At 35.4% G+C, this 23,575-nt stretch overlaps 1 protein-coding gene across 6 annotated transcripts in view; it reads right to left on the bottom strand.

Annotated features, from left to right (window-relative positions):
- Positions 1-23,575, bottom strand: part of FTO (FTO alpha-ketoglutarate dependent dioxygenase) — a 231,319-nt gene that overhangs the window by 167,955 nt on the left and 39,789 nt on the right. For all 6 annotated transcript variants that reach the window (XM_048316434.1, XM_048316432.1, XM_048316433.1 and 3 more), the window contains exons 2-6: positions 22,302-22,379; positions 16,735-17,392; positions 8,609-8,752; positions 1,100-1,179; positions 701-844 (exon numbers count right to left, since the gene is read on the bottom strand). In XM_048316434.1, the coding sequence (XP_048172391.1) occupies positions 701-844; positions 1,100-1,179; positions 8,609-8,752; positions 16,735-17,392; positions 22,302-22,379 (1,104 nt within the window). The remainder of the gene's footprint in view (positions 1-700; positions 845-1,099; positions 1,180-8,608; positions 8,753-16,734; positions 17,393-22,301; positions 22,380-23,575) is intronic.

Here is a 23,575-nt window from a genome sequence, read left to right on the forward strand (position 1 = left end):
ACAGATAAAAATGTGTTCTACAAAGTTTTAGTAGCACTACACAATATTATATTCCTCAGCAGACAGCAATTTAAACATTTTATATGCATTCTGAGTTGAGTGAAAATGACCTATGTACAGCTTCTAATTTATCTTAGTAGAAATACAGCACAGGTCCAAGCACAAAAGCACTGCCAGCATCAGTGGAATCCTGTCAAAGTGCATTAACACACTTGCATCTTTTGTAGAACTAAATGACCTGCTTAAGTATGTGCCTCACAATTATTTCCAGTGTATTTTCTTCAGAACATACTTTAGAGCCCACACTCACAATTGTGCCACCCGTGGCATTATGCAAAAACCTGGTTCAACACAAACCAGGAAGGAATAACTAAAAAATTTTACCTGCTCTTTCCCTTTAATCCCTTCTCTCTCTTCCTTTCTGTTAGAGAAGTGCTAGAGTAGTCTGTCTGTCCACCACAGCGAGTTCTGGTGTAATATTTTGTGAAACTTCTCTTACTTTACCAGCAGAGGGATCTTAAGAAGGAAAAATGAAAACTTACACGATAATCCCAATTACTGTACCCAAGTAAAAAAGTCATAAAAGACACATTGCCAACAGGTACAAAGCACAGCTGAACACACTTAATTGCCATTAACTCCATGAGGAGACTGCATTGCTCAGATCTGGCTGAAGTATTTTCAGTGCAGATCATCTCACCTCGTTATGTATTTCTTCTACTTGCTTCACAACTGCAGCTTCCAGTGATTTCAAAGACAAAGGCATTGAATCAGAATCAGTCTGTAAATTCTGGAGTGCCAGTTCACATTGTCCAAGTATGTATTCCAATGTTCCTCTTGAAGACTATAAAGACACAATAAAAACTTATATATAGCCAGTTCAGAAAATATGTATTTCTCAACTATATTTCATCAGCAATCCACGAGTTGTGGTGCAGCACATTCTCAATTCACATCTGATAAGCCTACCTGGGAGGTAAGGCCAACTACCAATACAGAACCAAGTGTACATGAACCACAATTCTGGGTACAACACCACGGTGCTGCATATATGGCACCAGGATATTGGTTTTACGAGTGAAACACTTTTGGTACTTACATCTGCCACCCTGTGAGTTGAGCTGAACCGAGGTGATAAACCAGCCAGAACACAGTGCTGATGTGTCATATTGAGATCATCTAGGGACAGATTAGAAAACCTTAAGTACAGGGAAAAAATTATACTTAATAAAAGTTAATCTGGTTGAATATGAATTAAGTACAGTACTTTTTTTGCTTTAATGCTTAGAGAATTCATAGCTCCAATGTGTTGCAGAGCACAATAACTATTCACCATCCTAGAGTCAGAAATACTTCTACTTACACTAGTTTTCTCCAAATTTATACAGTGTAGAAGTGACATTTTCCCACCTCTTATGGGGAAAGTTCAACTAAATACATTAATTCCTCCAAAGCTGAGGATCACTCAACAGACTACTTGGAAGTTACAATCTCTTTCCCAAAAATCACTAAAAAATACTGATTTTTTTTAAAAAAAGGAAGAAAAGAACCCCCATACACATTACTTCACCTTTTTATCTGACACCCAAATCTGTTCAAAGAACTGTCTCCAAAGTAACTTTTTTGTGATTTCCTTGTAGCCTGCCAGAGGACTGACATGGACTCCAGTTCATGAACTGGCAAACAAACAACCCTGGAGACTGAACCTATTTGGTTGCCATCAAGAATTTCATCAAAATTATTGTAACTGAAGAATGCCTGAACTCTGAAAAATCAGCACTTTTAAGGAGACTTATTCCTCTGGAAAAGTTCAGACTAGATCTAATAACAACACTCACATTTATGTTGAAAGCCATTCATGAAATGCTTTCAATTCAAATGAATTGTTGAATTCAATTCAATTTTGCTCTTGAAGTCAGGCTGCTCTCTCAACCTTAAGACATTCAGGAAAATTTATCAAAAATTTGTGTAAAATCACTCCTGGGATACAGTTTTGTATGGCATAGAAAGAGATTTAAAAAATCATACAAAACTAGGTGACCTGATGAGTCAGCAAGAAAAAAATCATCATAGACAAAATTAGAAGAGAACAGGAATAGAGACCTACAAAGATGTCAGTTAACCAGGAGTCTGTATTTCTAGTAAGATTTATTCTTTCAGGGAACCAGCATGACGAGAAATTATCAAGCTTCATATAAAAACTATTTCTCTTTAAGAGATCAATATTTGCAAACCTGAAGCCTGATATCCCAAATTCCTACTAATTTTTGAAAACACTCTTCTGACCATAATAACGAGACTATTGTATGGAACAGAATACAGTGTGTAAGACTTCACTGTATCCTTTATTACTGGAAAAAATACATGGTCTAAAACTTCTATTTTGCCTTGCAGCAAGTCTGAAGCTTTAAAACTGAAGAAGTCTAGTAAATAAGAAATCAGAAAAATTACTTAAGTTATCCTAGTTGTACAGTGTCTTTTTATGAATTTTACAAGCATTTATTAACATATCCAAGACAGCAGAGAGCATGATAAACTTGAAAAAAATTAAAAATAAAAATCAGAAAAATAATTTATACAAGAAGTAGCAGACAAGTGTTAAAAACAGGATTGAATTTGCACTGAGATGGTTTAGATGGGAGGTTTATTTTCTGTTTGCATGAGGTTTGCAGAGAGCTGCAGTTGAAAAGCTTGAGGAAAATGCTACAAAACATAAAAAAAGAACTTATGAAAAAACTATTTCCTTTAGAAACACGTGAAGGTAAATTGCACAGAACCCAGCCTTGCACAGAACATTATCTTCCCTGGACATTGCAATATGTATATATCACAATCACTTTCAACACGAATTGTGTCCAAAAAACAAACTTAAACACTTCCACTTCCCCTTCAGTGATCATTCATTGTGGTGTGTTTTATGTAGCAAACATAGAATTAGACTTATTGCATTTTGATTTGCACCTTTATACAAAACCTTAGCAAATCTTTCATTGTAGAGCTCCACCCTGGAATTGCTTCCAACTGTCCCTAATCCTTTATAAATCTCAGAAAGAAGCCTGTAATTTTAATTTAAGAGTTTACAATTAATCTAAAATTCTAATTGTACAAAAATAGTTGAGGCTTCATTGATTGCATGCCTCAAAGCATATTAAAAACTACATTTAAAAGACTAAAGTCTTAAAAGATTGTTGTAAAGATTTACTTTCTTTTTCTACTAGATATATATTAACTGAAAAGAAAAAACACTCTTTGTTAAATTGGCTATTGTCCATCTGGCATTAAAAGCTTTTATTCAGATACAGAACACTACACCCAGATTACTATTTTGGTTTTAGAGCCAAACCAAAGCTGTTTCATTCCTTGGTCACCCACGTTGGAAGTACCACAGTGCTCTCATGGGGCTCAGTAAAAAACAACACATAAGGAGTCAGTGTCAGTATTACATGACTAAGCACTGACCCGTGAGGTCTGGAAAACCAAAACCGTGCCTCTTCAGTATAGAATGCTGAGTATTATTCTCTGTGTTGGACCCCCTTACCAGGTAAAACTTCTCAGTGATTTCCCTGTTATTTACAGATAGCAGATACATTTTGGCATCTGGATGTTGCACATTCAATTTTTAATTGTGGGAGCAAGTTCACATTATACATCTGTCTCTCCCTCCACTATACCAACATTCAGGGCTTTTGCCTCTTGTTTTCTCAAAATACATCCCTCCAGCACAGAAAGTCAGCACGGTCCTCTCCTCTCTGCTTCAAACTACTGCCAGTTCCTCCCTTTCCTCTCAGATCCTGTTCTCAGTCCCTGCCCCTGCTCTGTCCACTCTGGTCTTTCTTCTGACAGCTGAATTACCTGGGCTCCACCAGGAGCACTGAGAGCCCTGTGCTTACACAGCTTTGTCAAAAGAACAGACAGATGGATATGTCTGTGTACAAACACTGAAATAACACACATATACTTAACTCTCATTCTACTACTGAACTAATTATCAGTGAGCTGAGGAGCCAAAGCACTGTGGGAAGAATGACTATACCCATGTCTCTGCAGACAATTGCAACATAACAAATACAAGGTAGAAAGGCAAGAAATTCTTAGCCAATCCTTAAAGGAGTGGGGGATAAAGGCCCTAAATTTATTACTTGGAGGTAAGGTATTTCCCAGGAAAACACAAACCACAATGAAAAATGGCTCCCAGAATTACCAATAGGGGTTTCTACAGTCTTTTCTATCTTCTCTCAAGTGTTCCTCCTGAACTTTTTAGACAGTTGTCTTTTATCTATTTCAAGAGACAAAAGGTACAGTGGTGCTTAAAGCACTGGCAAAATCTTTGATATTCTAACCACCACAAATATCTACAAACAAAAGTGAAATGGACTTTTGCTATTAATTTTCTTAACTACCTTTAACAAATAAAAAATTTTCTTTTTAACCATATTACAGTGCAATTTTCAATGCAGTAAAATACTTTTCCACACTTTCCAATTTTATTTGCATCCAACTGCACACAACACTTTAACAGGAGAAAATTGAATAAAATGAATTTTACTGCAGGTGTATCAACAAAAGCACCAGGAAGGCATATCTCCTTCAATAAGACATTACGGGTCGATGGATGATCTTTCCGGAATTAAGAAATATTTTTAGTTTTTAAACAAGAAAACCATCACAAATAAAATAGAATTAACTAAAAGTCTAAAACATAATGAATTTAAAAGAAGTATGTCAGTGATTTGTCAAACTTCATGATCAAAGTTTGGTAATGACAAATACATTTCTGGAGTTCTAAGTCTTAATAGTAGGGAATACACCATTTGGATTAAATGTGGACTCAAAAAGAAGGGGGGGTGAAAAACTCCAACACATTCAAGATGCTAGAGAGCAAAGAGGGTTCAAGTTAGTTTGTGAAAATAGAAGCAGATTAAATATCTAGAAATAGTTTAATGAGTCACTATATACATGTGGAAGTGTTTCCATTAAATACTTATCTTTAACCACAAGCCAACCTCTGCAATGTGTGCAACCTACTTCTGGTTGGTTATGAAAATAATTTTTTGATGCTTCTCAAACTATAATTTGCTGGGAGAGGGGAGTGGTATAAGACTCAAAGTTCATCTTCATGCTGTTTTAAAACCCTAACCTTCAAGCAAGAGCTTGATCTATGGGAAACAGCTGCAGAAAAGTAAATCTGCCTTTGAAAGAGTCCAGAATGTATTTTTGTTAAGTATGTTTTGAAGTCATGGTAGGAAAATTAGTGAAAATTGTAAATCTCCTTGCAAATCTGGTCATGTCTAACTCAAAGATTAGGGGAAAAATTCCAATCTAATAGTAGGACCATGACAAGCCTAGTTAAGCATGCTCTAGGACAGAGCAGATGGGGCCCTTTGCTCACCTCCACGCGTTTTGGATTTATTGCATGCACCCAACACGTTTCATATTAGACACCCCTTGACTGTGTACTTGAGACAGCAGGGTTCAGCGTGCACTTCCTCTGCAGACCAATATATTATTCTAAATTGAGCTAAAGTGTTTCCGTTTCTTGAGTGATACAAAGTTTAGATTTGAATTTTTAGGCAGCAGACTTGCAGCCATTCACCACTTTTTTCTTCATATTAAGAAAAGCCTAAAAAAAAATTTTAAAAAATCTGGCTTACTGAAAGTAATTTAGAGTTTTTGTTGGTTTTGCTTACAAAAATACATTTATATTATTGTAATAGCTTAATAGGAGAATGGATTTGATCACCTTATGTTAAGTATTAGCATAGATCTAAATTATGGCTCATGATCTCATCTGAAGAGGGCTGCTGAGAATGAAGATGCAAATTTTAAGACATTTTACTAAATTTCTCCCCAGAATAACAAAAACCATCTATAAAGCTAATGAAGAGAGGAAGAGAAACATTATTAAATGTCTACTAGAAATGCTACAAAAAAAACCTGGTTTTCTTTTTACTTTGCTATACCCATTGATCTTGATTTACAAGTTACTGTAATTGCATGTTACTATAAGAAATATCCAGTTACCACTTTCTTATATAGATTTGTGTGTGCCATAGGAAATACTCATGATAGTACAGGTACAGGAATTGATAGGACCTAACTTTTAAATTATAAGAAACATACTGAATGTGATGTTTCAGCACTTTACAACATTCATACAAAGCAGTAACACTACACCATTCCAACAACTGGAAGAACAGATCTACAGAGTGGCTGAGTTTTGCATTAGAGTGGATGGATCAGTGGTGGGCAGAACCAATCCTGCCAGTCCTATCAAGCAGTCCCTGTACATGAACCACCACCTGCTGCAGGACTCCTAATGTCCTATTTTCTAGATGTTTTGCATATTGCTGCCACTGCTTTTAACATAAGGCCAGTAAGAGGACTCTGCTTACTGAAATGAGGTTCTGGAATACGGTATGTACAAAAGCATAAGAAAAATGATTTTTTTTCTTTTTTTTATTGCCAAGTTTCTTTTTTTGCAGAGTTTTCATATTTTATCTTCTAGATGGCATCCTCAAGATGCCCACTTTTAAAAGTTAGTGCAAAAAATCTGAACAGTAAAAAATATGCTAAAACTGTATGTTTCCTTATATTGTCTTTCACTCCAAGTCAAAATGATAAAGGCAGTTCTGCTATACAAAGAAACCTAAAAAAAGGGCCATTTTGAGAATACCCTCTAATACTATTTAGGAGAGTAATTTTTTTTCCAAGTAATTTAAAAGAAACACAAAGACTATGGAAATGCAGAAGAGATTAACAAAACACCTGGCCTACAGAGCTCAAATCTGTAGCTCTTCAAAAGTATTAATAAGAAAGTGATTTACACATCATCTTCAAAAGAATGTTTAATATATCCTTTGTTTCCATCTAAACATGCTTGTGATGTTACTCATTAAATAAACTAACTTTCTGATCTACCCTTCATATAGAATCCCTGAAAATACTTTAGTTACTCTATAAATTCCACTAGGGAATAAAAAACACCCTTATGATCTGGTAACTCAATCAACTACAATCTTCAGTATTTTGCAATAAAAATACTAAAGTTAGTCCCCTTCTTTTATTAAATACCTTCTGAATCTGTTGGCCAGCACAGCTCTATATGCTCAAAGTTTCCAGTCAGCAAGGATTACATAAGAAGTTTACTTGATGCCCTAACTGCTATTGCACAAAAACAGATCACTAATAACCTTTCTAGGAATGTTTAGCTGCCATTTAAACTTCACTTTCATTGTCCCTCTTTCCCTCTAGACTTCTACTTTAAACCCTTACAAATACAGAAAAGGGAGGCACATCCAGACCTGTCAAAGGACCTCACATCTTAACACTTGATCTTTCCATGTCTGAACACACTTCAGAGCACAATTAGTCCAGTACTTTTACACAAGATACTTCCCTGATGACAGTGCACCAGATTTGATGACTAAGAACAAGGAATGGTATATGGTTTTTATGATGGCTTATGAATGTATTGGTTTTAGTATATAAACTGTGAAAGGTAAAGTTCAAAAGACTGTTCTGCCCATAAAGTTGGGAGTGTACAAGTCATTCTAGGGACATTCCACAGAATACCTCCTTCCAAGTCACAAACACGTAAGTAGGGAGTTCTGCAAGTGCTCTCAGTCTTCAAAGATGATGTCTGTCAAGCCAAGACACTGAACAGGCAAACATCATGTTGTCAGAGGCCTTGTTCTTGTTTTTGTGTGATTTATAACTAAATTTATTTTAACAAAAATGATAACCAAGAGAAACACAAGCCAAAAGAGAAAGCAACAGATTTTGTGTCAATAAACCTTAGCAACAGTTCTCACTTCATTTCTTTCAATGGATAAACCTTAGCACATGAGCTCAGCTGCTCAAGCAAATTAACTCAATTTAATTTTCTTTTTTTAATCCTCTATGCTTGAGACATTGAGACTCGTTCTTGGAGTAAGACAGCTCTGTTCATTATGATCTTAGTATAATCCCACTACTAGAAAATAGCATGTCTGAATATAGACATGGAAAAGTGTAGCAGGAGGAGAGAAGTGTCATGTATAAAACTGGTACTGTAAAACTAATAAAATATCCACAGGTTGGCATAAAGATTGAAACCTCAAGAACCATGGTACCAGAAAACTTTAAGACATTTATTCACATCTTACATAATACAGGAGCCACTTAATAAGCCAAGGTGAAGGACAGAAATTTATTTGTTGAACATGAGAGATGCTCAGAAAAACTGCATTAAGAATACAAAAAACATCTAGAAATACAAGGATGGGACAGATACAGCACAACTTCTTGCATGATCTGGGGCAATTCTGCTTATGGTCTGAAGCCTGACTTGGACTAGTAGTTCTGACTGCACAACAGACAGAAAAGGTGAAAAAAGGCTATTTCTTTCTTAGCTGTGAAGTGAAAGCAACATTAAGAAAAAAAAGTTCCCTAAAATACTCCGTAAGTAGGCAGGGTAGAAGGAATTTATTATATACTCCAGACAGATTTCATGTCTTTCTAAATAAGGAAATTCCCTAACTGGAAGGAAGGTATGGTAACTAATTTTAACATAAATGTAATTTTCTCTATTTTCAACAGAAATTTCAACTTCTTAGTCCTTAAAAATTACCAAGCATCAAGTAGATGTCTCCTTGGTGAAGTGGTATTGCTAATCCAGGTGTCTCTATGTCCCATGCTACCTTCAAGCCTACGTGCCAAACAGCTGGGTCTCTTCCCTTCAGTTCTTGTTCATTGCTTTCTTCTATGGCTGAACCTTGAGAGAGAGAGAGAGACCACAAAAATGAGAGAACAGGTAAGAATCATAAACACAGATTCTGGTTTAAACTTAAAGATACCCCATATTGGTACAATCTTAATAGGCTTAAAGATTCTATAATCTCAATTTTCTATAATCATCATCTCCAAATTCAAAATAGGTAAAAGAAAAAAAAAAGCCATATGAGATCAAGAATTGTTTTGCAACCAACATTACCAAGACGAAAAGTTTATGTTAACTACCAAGCAAAGGCTAATCAAGTCAAGGCTTGTAATGGACTCAAGGTTTTCTGAAATTCTCAAGCACATGTAAGGGGAGTTTTAGTTAAGCTTCACTCAATTTAGTTTTTTTCATTACTAAAACTATAAGCATGGAAAAAAAAATTTTAAATGCAGCAACGCTGATATAACACTAGATAACTTCTGAAAGAATTTCAAGTCAAACTGCCAAAGCATTTTAGGAACAATTTCATTTGTTTATGTACTTGCAATTTCACCAAATCTTGATCTGAGGCAAAGTAAGGTGAAATAATGGTTACAAAACACAGTCTAGACCAGCAAAGCAAATCTTGGAACCATCTTTGTCATTCTTTTCTCAAAATTACTAGTCAAACATGCTAGATAACATGTGCAAGAGCCAATGAAGCTTCAATACATTTGTCACAACACTTTCCTTATCATTAAGCAACATGAACATGTTGAGCTTGGGGAAAAAATAATCCACTGCATAGAAATAGTATTTAGAGCTTAATCCCTCAGAACTGTTTTCATAAGCTTACTTCACTGCAGTATAAATTGAAAGATACAGTCAGCATTTATAACAAGGTATTTGGGAGCTATGGTGTAACAGTTTTACAGCTAAAGTAACAGCGCATTTTGACAGAGGAAGGATGAAGTTTTAATAAGCAGTTGGCACAAACCAGCAGTGAACAGTTAGAAATTAACTATGTACCATGCTCAATTCTTACTTACAACTTAGTAACTGTGTCCATTTCACTGTCCACTTGAAACATGCTTTCATGTAATGATTTTTAAAACTTTCGTCTAAATTTAATTCTAGAAGAAAAATATTAAAGATGTATAGCTCTTATTTCATGAGGCACACATGAAGTGTGACCACAAACTCACACTTTAAAAATATTCATGTCATTCACCTCAGATGGTTACTGCAGGTTGTTTGGCTGGGGGCAGCCTTTAGAAAATTAAGACAATTAACTTATTAACTACTATGTCAATTAAATATTGTCTAAATTCAGGAAGCAGAGAGATAAAGCCTATTAAAGAGTCAATCTAAATGTTCTTAAGTGAAAACTCTTACAGTCTCTTAAGTTCACTCCCTTCACTGCTGCAGCTCTCATCCCACTGAAGCTCTGGCTTGGGAGCAGCTCTAGGCCCCTCCATCAAGGAGCACACAAATGAGAAAACAAGAGCTAACAAATACTCAGAAAAATCAATACTAAACTCTTCAAGGGGCTTTCATATTTTCTACCCTGCTCAGATAAATCGTAACTTAATTTAAGAAAAATGTTTTCTGAAAACTGCAAATAGGATGGCTTTCAAGGCATTTTTAATGCAATACATCATGGATATTATAAAAAGAAGTAACCTTTCTGGGTTAACTCTCTCTGTTATGCTGCTTTCCCATTCACTTTGGCAGCAGCACTGTTCACAATATGGCACCAATAAAATATAGAACTACAATCAGAGACAGCAATTTCAATCAAAGTTTCCTGGGGTCTCCTCATAAATCCAGCACCTTTGGAATGTGCTCGTTAAAATGACTTATTTTTTGCAGTTTGATAAATTTTTTATTGCTTAAGTACTGAGTTCAAATACAGCTCACAGTCTCCTTTTCTCTGTATTCTCAATTATTGCACCTTATAATTATCAGCAGCAATTGAAACTGATTGCTCCTACCATGTTATTTTGGTAACAAATGGAAGCAAGCTGCTACTTGCTTTTAAATGCAAGCTACCCTGAAAGTGAGAGCAAGGGGAAAAAAAGACACCTTAACATTTGTGGCATATCCCCAGGTAGCACTGACAAACTTCTACATAAAAAGAAGTTGTTATTAAATTCTCTATGACACCTCAGGAATGACTGAATGCTGCATATTTATTGACATAATTACAATTCCCATTCAAGTGAAAACATTTGGATGCATCTAAATCATAAATATTTGAGAATAAATCATGTGGATGTTGTACATACCCATCACCTTAAGAACAAAAACTTATTTTGTAGTAAGCCATACAAAAATGGTCAAATATACAAGTATTTAATGGAAGGATAACAAAACTATGTGCAAATTTGAATTCTGGTCAGCAGAGATTTACAGACTTGGGCTTGCAAGAAACCTTTAAGCTGGCATCCCAAATAAAATGGTGTCATGAAGTAAAAAGCTTACCACAACATAACAACAATACCTCATCAAACCTGTAATTATAGTAGAACCATGAAAGAGAGAATGTAGCTGCAGAAAATTGGCCACAACACTATGCTTTTAACTAGACAGCTCAAATTTCAGAGATGTTCCAGCACTAAGATCTAATCTTATCACGTTTGGGTCATGGTTAGGTTCAGAACAATATGAAACTCGTTTTCCTGGAACTACTTTGGTTATTGTTCCACAGCACAGAAAGTAAAAGCTTTGAAAGGTTTCTTTGCTATTTGGCTCCAAAATCTTCCAGAGTTTGAGACTTTTTTGATGCTCTGAAACCTAAATGATCTCTATTCAAGTAAAACTGTAACGCCAAATTATATCCTAACTTACACACCATTTCTTAAGACAATAGAATCACTGCCAACACATTGCTAAGAACAAGGACTGTAAGCATTTACTTTCACATTAAATCCAACTGACCATTGTTATATTATTTTTTTACAGATTGATTGATTTTTTCCAGAATGTAAAAGAAATTGGGCACATGTTCCTCAATCAAAAAATATATACAAATTATCAGTGTCTTTCAATAGCAATTTATATATGTCACATGCAAGAAGTAAAAGAAGCAGAACATGTTTTGCTTCTCAGCAGCTGATGGGAAAGAATAAGTATCTATCCAGAGTTATTTCCTCTACCTCATTACTGAAAAGCCGTAGCGTAAGAGGTTAAACTCTATTAACATTTAAATTTTTCTTCTAACTGACATTCACAAAACCAAAAATTATAAGATTTTGTCAACAATGTTCTTATCAATTCATGTTTGGAAAGCTGTATCCAAATATATCAGGGACAAAAGCACTAGAATAAGACCAAAGAATATTGTGTCATCTCTTCATACAGGAGAGGCTGTATTTGATCCAATCAGTGAGAACATGTTTACAAGAAACCCCACAACCTACAACAGACTATTCAAGTGATGATTTCTTTGTAGACAACAGGGATTCAAATCTATTACTGTGAAAGTAAGTGGATCACTAAAAATTTGTGACTCTCAAAACACAATTCCAACTGGCCAGATGCTACAAGTTAGAGCCATGACCATTTCATGCACTTACTTTTAAAGAAATGAGTAACATAAAATTTTCTACATACCATTTCTGTTATTTCAACAAACAATATTTCTATTATATTATTGACATTAGAAACTCTTCCAATCCTTCAAAAAACATCTACTCCATGACTTTTATCCATTAAGGAGTACATAAAGAGGGTTATTGGTCAACTACAAAGTTAGATTGACTTAAATTCTGAACAACTTTTGTAGTTTCAGGATTTTTTTTAACATGGTGAGGAAACATACATCTGTAGTGCATCTCAATTATTTTTATTCTCAATTAAATGAAATAGCCATCATTAGGCTATGTGCCAGGATGTTGCTTCCATACAAACAGCATTTCACAGAAGAAACAAGCACAAAAAGTCTTTCAAGATCAGTCATCACTGCAACTAACAGTAAGTTCGTTAAACTTTTTAACATTACCTTGTCAGCAGACAGAGCCAGTTGTTTAGAAGTTCAAGAGTTAAACAGCAAATAGGCCTTACAGCAAGAAGACAAACTAGATACGGTAAAGAATCTAGAGAAAACTACTTATACAACCTCTAACACAGTCTGTGGGAAATTCAGGTAAGAGAAAGATGGACACACTTCTAGTATTTACATTTTTTTCCATCTCCTGTAAGTTAGTAACTGAAACAAGTCTCTACTTCAAAGAACATCTTTAGAACCAACTAGTGCTCTGCTACGTAATAAAACTTCCTACAAAACTTACAATGACCTGATGGAAATCTGGTCATTAGGAACTTTTCATGGATAAAATCCAATTTTTGAAAATGCCTTTATTCTGCTGGATTGAAATTCACTTTTATAACTGCAGCAGGAAATAAATACGGGTTATTAGCTTACTATATTAAAATCCTGAACAATTTTTTTACCTTCATGTTCTCAGGTGGTAGGGTATTTGTAAGCTAATGTGTTATTAAAAATGCTGAATTGGTCAAAATTTGAAATTCCTGTTCCTTGATACATTCTGAAACGTAAATTAATTCTGAATAGTGTTAGTGGCAGTATAATTGAACACACATTCTGTAACCTATTCAGTTCTGCATATGCACCACTCCCACTCATGCACTTCCATGCAGCATACACACTAATAGGAAACCTCTCAAACTTTTATGAGGCCCTATTCTCATCACTTGACAATCTACTCTTAACCTAATGTAATGTAAGTAAAAGCATCAAGCAAAATCTTTACCTTATTTTGTTGTTAGAAATGTACTTCATTTGAAGTTGCTTTGAAAGAGTTTTACACTGGAAACAAGAAAATAAACACTGATGCCAATTAGAATATCAGCTTGCTCCAATATCTTTATGTTGATGTCTAAATTTCTTTTCTGGCATATTGAAAACTGTTTCTACTCCAATTAATACTGATCAAAGTTTCAAACATGAAATTTTCATTATGGCATCAAACAATGAAAAAATAAACAAGAAAACAAGTTGTTTCAATTACAGTACTATGTGTTTTAATGCTATTTAATCCAATAAGTAGGTACAAAACAAATACTGATATAAAAATGTAAATGAAAGTAAAAAGAAAACCATATAAGCTGAGTTGTGCATCTCTAAACAGTCTGACAGAGCTGCCACAACTTGACTCCAAGGGCTCCTGCTGCTCAAAATCTGACAACCTGGGGATTCTGCATTTGCAGCAGGGTAGTTCAGCACCAGCCATGGAAGCCCGAGCTCCCACATGCTAAAGGCTGCCACAGACCCTCAGTGCTTGGAGCACCTCAGAGATTGGAGGAACTGCGAGCTGACAAAACAAACATGCAAGACCTGGCAGAAAAGAGAATCAAGCCAGTTCCAGCAAATTTCAACGTGCTTAATTTCTGTTTGCATTTCCCACAGAATCACTGTTTTCTCCCAGGAAATTACTAATCCAGCATATCTACATCTTTTAAAGGAAAAATAGTTCCATAAAAAAAATTCTGATTACATCTACTCTCTTGATTATATATCCTGTAATGAGTCTGTGACAGTCTTTTTACACTACACTGAGAATTCAATGCTAATTCAATACTAAATGAATTAATGGAGTAAGTAATAATAAAAGTTATCAACATAAAATTAAATATGTTTATGGAAAATAAGAGAAGTCAAGACATGATTCTACAAAGATATAAGAATATTCTTCAAAAAGATGTTGAGAACCTCATGTTTCAGAGTTATGGAGACCTGGCAAGGATATAGGAAATATTGAAAGTCTTTCTGAACTGCAGAAAACCATCAAAACATTGACATTATAGAGAACTGGAAAGAATAATAATAATATAAACGTTGATGAGCTTATAACCACCAGCATTGGAAAGCTGTAAACAGAAAATCAGAAAAGCAAGAAGACAATCTATTTCTCTAAAATCAAATCCTCTTGGATGCCCTGGGTACAAAATGTTAACAAATATTTACTGTCACTTCAGTTACAAAACCATATTCCCAAGCTGTAAATAGGATTCATTTCCTCCAATTTATGAATAAGCAGGTCATTGCTTCAAGGATACACAATGACAACCACACCCTGAACACAGAGATGGGAGTGAACTGCTTGCACACAGAGCTGTACTGCAGGACATTTCTCCATGATGCTTCATAGCCATGTCAGGCACCTGAATCTCCCTCTAAAGCTCAAGAACCCAACCTGAGCAATGCAAAACCAGCAAAATTTTAAGTAGTGACTTTTAATTTTTTTTTTTTTAATGTAAATGATAGAACAATCAATTTATTTACTAGAAAGATGCTGGTTTCTTTGTTTTCATGTCTATTTCCAAACCTTTCAGAAAAAAAATACAAAATTTTAATTGTAAGCATATTTATGAAAAAAGACCTTGTATTTGGCAAAAACATTAATTGTACATAGACATCAAAATAATTTTTAGTCTAAATATATAAAGTATTTCTGTCTACCCACATCAATCAAATCTTCTACAGAATTTGCAGTGGTTTTAAAACACCATAATTTTTACTTATTCAACTTGCTGAATAAAAGAAACAAAATCAACTCACAAGTTATGAATAAACATAGCAGCTTTCATTTTTGTTAATTTATAGCTCTCTGAACTTAAAGGGACTCACTTTCTTCCCCCTCCATAAGCAAACTTTATGTTAAAGAAAAAAGTTTTAAACATACTACAATAAATCCTCATACACAGTATTATTACTTCAAGTTCATGTTTAGGTTTCTTTAACTTAAAATCCTACTGAAAAAATATTTCTCTACAGTACTACTGAAAAAAATCCCATCACATCTACTTGACACCATTGACAAATACGACATAAAGAAGTTCATGAAGAAAATTACACTTTTATCTGTCAGGAAATCTCTTCTACTCAGTTTGCTAAGCCAGTTGATGTTTTATATCAAGGAAAATATAAAGAATATGAATTCAGCTGTATATTAAGTAAAAAAGTGACCAAGAATTTCAAAACTAGTAACAAAGACAATAAGAGAATGCACATGGGAGTATAACCTATTATTTTTATATCACAGTCTTTAGTCAAAACCAACTGAAGTCAACATGAATTCTTCCCATGTTCTAAAGCAAACCTCACAGGATTTTTGGAAGAAAAAAAAATCCCTTGTCAATTATGAAACAGAACAGAACATTTGCAAATTCAAGATCAACTGTCTAAATTCTAATCTTATGTTTGCAAAACTGAGAGTCATTTAAACAAAAATCCAAGCCTTTGTTCAAGCACTGTTAGGAACAAAACAAACAAAAAATCCTCATGTCTGCTCTTAAATAATGATAAAAATGGGACAGGTACTTTAAACTAAAAATGAAATATTTAATGACGACTCAACTGCACTTTTACCATCACCACCCCCAAAACACTGTACACAAGTGGTTTTAAAATAAGCAAGAGCCTGCAAAGTCTGTCAGACAACAGTTGTTTTAATGCAGTGTCCCCCCTTCCCAGCTAGGGAGATGTTGGCAACTCCTCCATAAAACACGCATTAACACTGCAGCATGCCTAGACAAAATGCATATACTTCTAAGTAAATACAGTGATACTTTTATCCAAAACCAACTGAAAATGATCTTTCCAAAGAAAAAAGAGTAGTAAAATCAGCATAAAGAAAAGCAAGTCTGTGTGTGATAAATAACACCATAAAAACGGTGATCTCAACTACAATGAAACATTTTACAGGATAGAAAACATGCACATGCATTAACCTGAGAAAGGTATTTGAAAGATTTTGATTTCCTGGCTCTTAGTCAGGGAGTTAATTATACCAATTTTTAAATCTACTTAGAGAACAACTGCTAAGCCAGCTGCAGTAAACACAGGCATTTTGTACAGGTTTTAGTGGAAATAAAGATAAGGCTTAAATACAAAAGGTACCACAATGCATTCAGAAGCATGTGACAAGTCTAGACCAGCATGCAGGTGTGCTTATGTACATACACAAAAGGGAACAGAGGACAGCTTCAGGGATTTCAGATATTCTTGCGACTGTTCAAGTCCCATCACTCACCTTCACAGCTGTAACTGTACACAGCCACCACTGACCTTTCCACCAGATTCTCGTCATGGTGCCAGCTCACTGCCATGTTCCCCATTCCAAAGTAAGGTTCTTGTTTCAAGTACAGCATTTGTAGTGGATCCATATAATTTAATAAAGTCAAGTTATAAGATGTTCTGTTCTTTAGACTTCTGTCATCCTCTGGTACACAAACACCACTTTGAACTTTTGAAACAGACCCTTGCTCTGTAAGAGAAGTAGCAAAACTTTGCTCCCTATCTATTACAGTAGTATCTTTAATTTCTTTGGTCTCAAACAAATTTTGTGCTTGTAATGCCTTGACTGCTTCAATATGCAAGTAGTCATTAAGTCTCATTAATGCTTTACAAGCATCATGTATTTGAGGATTGCAATATTTTATATCATAACCTTCAGTAGGCCAAGGAACTGTAAATAATCTTGTGTTCAAGTACTTGTAAGTGCATCCCGGGTTTCCAATTAAAATACGAGACACTGGAGTAAGAAAGTCTTTTCCTTTGATCCTTACAAGATCTTGGAAGAAACAGTTGTGTTCTCGCAAGGTCAGAAAGCTTTCTTGTACCATTTGATGGAGCTCTTCAGGTACCATATCAGATTTCCTGAAAATCAGCTTGGAATACTTGGTCTTCCACTAAAGGAGAAAAAAACCCAAACAACAAAAATAGGAAAATAATTATTCTTCTTACAGGAGTCAAGATATTTCAAGACAAGGCAAAGCTGTCAAGTTAACAAGCATGAGTCTAGAATGTGGTGAAGAAACAGATGCCAGCACATGTTAATTTTTTCTCATATTTCAGTATATTGCACAAACTGTGGATATGTATCACTGGCTTCAGCCAGAGAGCATAAGCAGGGCAAATCTCCAAATAAATAAATAGGAAGACTCCAGAAGAACTCAGTAGAACATATAACTCGTCTGATGAATCTGTAGATAATGCCGCCTTTAAGTATATAAACAATAGAATATCGAGCAGTAAGAAAGTGATTCTTCTTCTTGCAATGGTTGCAAAGACCATTCTGTTTCAATCTGATGTACAGAAATCTAGAGGGCTATGTAAACTCAAATAGTTTTATATAGCAATACTTTTCAGGGAAAAAATAACAAGATCAAAATGTAAATTTTCAAAAAATGCGCTGCTAACATTCTGGTCCTTTCTATTTTTACTTTCCTTAGTGTCTGCCAATCAGCTCTCCTGTTTTACATAAAAGCTCTCTTTTGATAACAGAAAATGTCCAGACTTATTTTCCTCCCCAGCTCCCTACCTGTAATATCCTTTTTCCTCATATCCTCTTGTGACCACACCAGCTTTGGTATCAGCTGGAGTTCAGAATCCAGCCGTGTGTGGAGGCAACAACTCCCAGCAAGGTATAACACTGCTAATCAGCAGCTTCTTGCTTTGTATGCACAATAGTGGTTCCCACTCCAGGAAGGCTTGGATAATTTTATTTTGTTAATCTGGTTTTCTAAGGAAGTGAGTATCACATAATCACACTTTTTATTGGTTGCCTGTAAGTCTGCTTTAACTACTGCTGAGACTGTTTGGCAAACTGGAAAAAGGCTGGAGAATAAGTGCTTAAGAAGAGTGAGTTCTTATGTATTTCATTAAAATTAATAGATAAATAAAAGAAACAGATGCAAACTAGTGCCCCCAGTAAGGGAAGGGTGGTAATGTGAGCCTATCAGGTATCAATTAGCACTTGTGAAGCTCCCAAGCACTCACCACACCTATTTCCTTTTCTCCAAAAATTAATCACTAGTCTGGATAAAAGGTAGATACTGATGGTGGTGTGGGGACACATATTAAGGTAAACTGAAATCTGAAGGCATTAGGCAACGGGGCAAGAGCACATGGATGCACAAAACTGACCTGTCAAAACTTCTACTGGTCTAATAGCTTATGTTCAAAGTGCTTTTAAAGAGACAAATAAAAGTCACCATCACAAAGCACCACACTGACCTACAATCCATCTGTGAGCTCCTTCTGGTACAACTCAAACCCAGTTTACTAGTACTATCTACTTCCAAGTCTCATTCAAGCCCGTCTTTCAGGAAATTAATTTCAAAATCCAAAGGACGTGCCCTTAAAAAACACAAACCAGGCAGTTAGTATGCGCATTTTCCACTGCATGAAAACAGACTTTTGCATCGTAATGCACTGTTATCCTACAACACTGAAGAGCTGGCTTTATAGGATCATTTGTTTCTACTAAAAAGGGGAACATAAAAGGAAGTCTATTTTAAAAATAATGATTACACATAATAAATCTTGGTTTATCTATAAACTTCACCACCATTCCTTGTGAAATTTTTACAGTGAAGCTAACTCCTTTTCTTTATCCATTCTTATGGTTCCAAAAACTAGCTTCCTAGAGAGAGGAAAAAAAACCTGTAACAGTATCTACAGATAATAATTTCTGACAATTGTATTTACATGCTTAGCTTCAAACATCAAAGCTTCAAAAGAGTCCCAGATCTGTGTGAAGGTCTCTCTACAATCCCAGAACAGTGGATCCCAGCTCTCATTCAAAGAAATGAATTCAAACTTGATAAACTAAGCTCACCTGAGCTTGTCAAAAGCCTGAAATGATTCCTTTAGAGGTCCTGAACTGCCCCTTTTGTTTCTATCAGTGCTGCATATGTCCAGCCTTTGAACAGTACAGTGAAAAAAATCCTTAAAAACAACACCTAGTGAAATCAGTAACTGTAAATGTAAGACTCTGCAGTCAGATGTGTAGGTACAAGCTGATGGGAATCATAAATATTCTTTCACAATCCTACTTAATAATGACAGAATATTATATATTATGACATATAAAGATTATTACTTCATTATTTCTTTCATTATGCAAATGCCCTGTATGAAAGAAAGAGCACTAACAGATGCTATAGCAGTACTCCAGTATTTCTTTAAATAATTCTGTATACTGGACATAATCATACCACATTACATATGCTATTATGGTATATTTGAACAGTCACTAATACGATACATTTTTAAACCATTTATATGAAAATATAAATACAGTGAATTTCTGACATGAATCACACACACAAAATTCCTAACAATTATTAGAAACAGAAGGAGGGAAATAACAATATGACATAAAGCAATTAAACGCCTGAAAACATGGACTAGAAAGGAAGAACACAGATTTTTACAAAGGTAACAACATTGTACTTCCCTCCTGAACTGCAGAGGTAATGCCTTGCACATTTAGTTGCCAGCCAAGTCAGAGGCATGTTACCTTTGGGTTGTACTTTAAGATCACATGCTTAAGAACTATTTTATCATTAAGGTATCTCAAAAGAAATCAGGAAGTGGAAACAAATTTCCAACACATCACATGAAAACAGCCTGGTCTTCTTTAAATCCCCAGCCAGCGCCCGTGCTGTGCCCTCCATAAGGAAAGAATTACAGGATCAGAACACGGGGTGAGTGCTGGGTTCACACCAGACACCTTGTTGTTTCAGGGGGATGGGGAAGGGCAGTAATCATGTACTCTGTGTTGTAACTCTGACAGCCAGTATTAAAGGTCAACCCACTGTTCACTCTGAAAGGAGTGGGTGCATTACAGGCAACTACAGGACAGAAAAAAAAAAGCACGTTTGATGCTCAAATCATCTTGTGAATGTTACACACAAGACTTTAAATATGCTTTCACTTCTGATGGTGATACTCAACACAGAGAATCACCCTATGGACTCGTGTGACAGGATAAAGTTAGGAATCAGCAATAAGGACCCTTGATAAGCAAACTGCCATGTTCATCATGAAATGATAGTCTGCACTTCAAATATTTGGGAATTACCTTGCTACAGCCCTTTCTTGTTCAGTACTGGCTTTAAACACTACATTGTTTCAGCTCATGGCCTGGGGCCCATTTCCAAAACCCTTCATCAGGCAAAACACATTGAAAGAGGATGTCAGTGGAAGTTTTGCTTGTGATGGAATTTCTTACTTCTGTTCAGCCTGTACACTTCCATACCCGACAGGATATGGCAGATTTTTTTTGTTGCATCCTACCTAACTTTTCCAACATGTTCAAAGAATACTGTTTTGTAAGAGGTGGATCCTTCAAGGAGCAGAGCAGGTCTGTCCAGGAAAGACAGACTATAAAACTAAACTATATGTGATATTTTACTTTGCTGATTTGTTGTCTTCAAGCTCTCACCCTTCTTTGCCTCTCCAGCTGTAGTGCATTTAAGCATCATGGAACTTTCAATTTCTACAGCTGTGATTCAAGTAACATTCCATAACCACCACAGAATTTAAAAGGTGTTTGTGATGCTTATGGTTATCATATATACTTAAAAATACCTGTATGCACACAAACGCTACATAAAAAGTATAATTCTATATTTGCAAAAAGAATTTATCTAAACTTAATTAAAGCTTGAACAGGTGTGATTTTACTGCTTATCTTGTTCCCATTGTCTTCTACATTTATGGGTTACTGACCCTGAGCAAAAGAGATGCCACTTGGGCAACCTTGACTCCACCTTCTCTTTTCACATCAACTCCACAGGAAGGTGAATTTACAAAGATGGGAAAAAAAAAAAGATGCTGGGCAAAGCAGCTCTTGGCAGCATCTGAGATAGAAGAGAACAAACAGGAGGGAATGTAACAGGACTAGGGAGGAGAAAAGACAGCTGCCTGATTCTTAAAAGGGGGAAGAGTTTCTTCATAAGCGTAAGTTTAAGACTGAAAGGAACGTATTTGGGCTTTTGTGTAAAGAAAGAAGAAAAAAGAAAATCCGTCTGTTTTGCTCATAAATTTTCCCAGCTCTTGTCCGCTTGCCCATCTTTGAGCCATGTATCAACACAGGGCAGGCACCGCTCCTGTGTCGTGTAACGTGAGCATGTTCACTGGAGCTGTTCAAACACCCAGGTGATTTCCTACACCTTTCTGTCTTACCATGATCCAATTTGATCTGATTGAACCTACCCTGAGTTCTGTAGCTGATGTAGAAAGATCCAAGATGGATGCAGAAAACTTATTAATTCATTATATTCTTCCATACACTCACTTGGTTTACGATTCACGTGGCTACTGGGCCTGATCTTACTTTGGTTTCATTAGAGGCATTCCAGTTTCCACAGTTTGTTTTGTAAGCAAAGTCTTAACAATTACTTATTGTTGGAAAGTAGAATTAAGCCCCCTAAAATTTAAATTTCTATGTTAATATTCCCCCTATTATACTAAAAGTGCTATAAAAGTCTCTTTACCACTCAGAAAACAATAAATTAAAAGAATGGTGACATGGATTTTGTTTCAACAAAGCATGAGATACTGTGATTAACTGTTATACATTACTGGTACTGAGGGTAAACACCTAAAAATAAAAGAAGTTCACTAAGTTCTCATTTGTGAATATCCTAGTTCTAGAGATCTTATTTCGCACACCTGGAAGTGCATTATCAGCCATCAGGATATCTTTTTTCATATCAGATTTCACAGTGTCTCTTCAAAGGAAGATTTATTTGTTGTTCAGTGCAAACAGCCATTTTAGTTTAAAACGAGTTAAAAGAAATACGTTACCAGCTGGTGGAAATCAGCATCGGCTGGTGTCAGATATGGAAGCCTATTCTCCCCAAGTTCTTCAAGAAGTTTCTTCTTCTGTTTTGGAGGAGTAAAATTGAAACGGAAAATTAGACTAAAAACCAAGATATAAACAGAGAAGTATAAAAGTAGTTGTAGTAAAATGACAAAACCATGTGCAATTACTTCTCTTACTACCTTCAATTCTGGAAAATTAAACAATGAAAAACGAATTTTAAAAATCCATGGAACTTCTCCACTTACAAAGCAGTAATTCAGTTTGGGTAGTTTTAGAGCACGTGAGTACTTTTACTCCTAAATTCTTTTTTAGATAATCAGTCCTTGTTACACTGATCAAAATTCATCTTGGCCTCATGTTCTTCAGACCCGTGCCTCCTTTATAATTACACATTAATTTCTTATTTCCTTTTCATTTTGTTTTTTACTTCAATTTGTGCATCCAATAGGTAAAAAGCTCATATTTCATCAAATGGCTCAATAACCCACTTCATTAAAATAATGAGCCCCAGTGTTGGGTGTACTCTAAAATATTTCCTGAAATGGTTTATGAAGGAAGAAGAAAGCACAGTGTACTGTACCCCAAAGCCCCCACAGCCTGACAATATTTAAAATGCCATCCTCAAGACCTTCTATCCCACAGACAGCCATAAATCTGGTTTGATGCTGGGAGTGCACAAAGAACCACCTGCCTGTAAGAACAGGTTTTCTCTGTCCCCTTGTTCTCTTAACTCCATTTTTACTTCTGGTTTAGACTAAGAGCATCTCCACCAATATTTAGTCAATGTGACCACTAATAAATTGCTAAGACAAAAGCCTGCTTTTTCTCCAAATTGTGTCTTTCAGGTTTTAATTAATCAAAATAGATTTTTTTGTGGCACTATATAGTTAATTGTGTTAATGATTTGCAAAGTGCAAGAGATGTGTGAAACATGCCATCAGAATTTTGGAATCAAACAATCCTGATCCCTGACAGGTCCATTCACACTTATCTACTCACAGACTAACTCAACGCTAACTCGGTATAAATACAGATTAACAACAGTGTAAAAATTATTGCAGTGGAAGTACTGGCCTAGAAAATTAATAAACTCCTTCCTCTACTTTCTTTTAGCTTGCAGGGATTACTTTTTACAAACTTTGATTATTAACAAATTTCGACTTACTTGCAAATCAAAGACCATAAAACTGTATATGCCATAATGCTTAAATATATAACAGGATTCAAGCTCTTATTTTTATTGCATACTTTCAAC

The sequence above is a fragment of the Corvus hawaiiensis genome, chromosome 12 (genome assembly GCF_020740725.1).
Source record: "Corvus hawaiiensis isolate bCorHaw1 chromosome 12, bCorHaw1.pri.cur, whole genome shotgun sequence".
In the NCBI taxonomy this organism is placed as follows: Eukaryota; Metazoa; Chordata; class Aves; order Passeriformes; family Corvidae; genus Corvus; species Corvus hawaiiensis.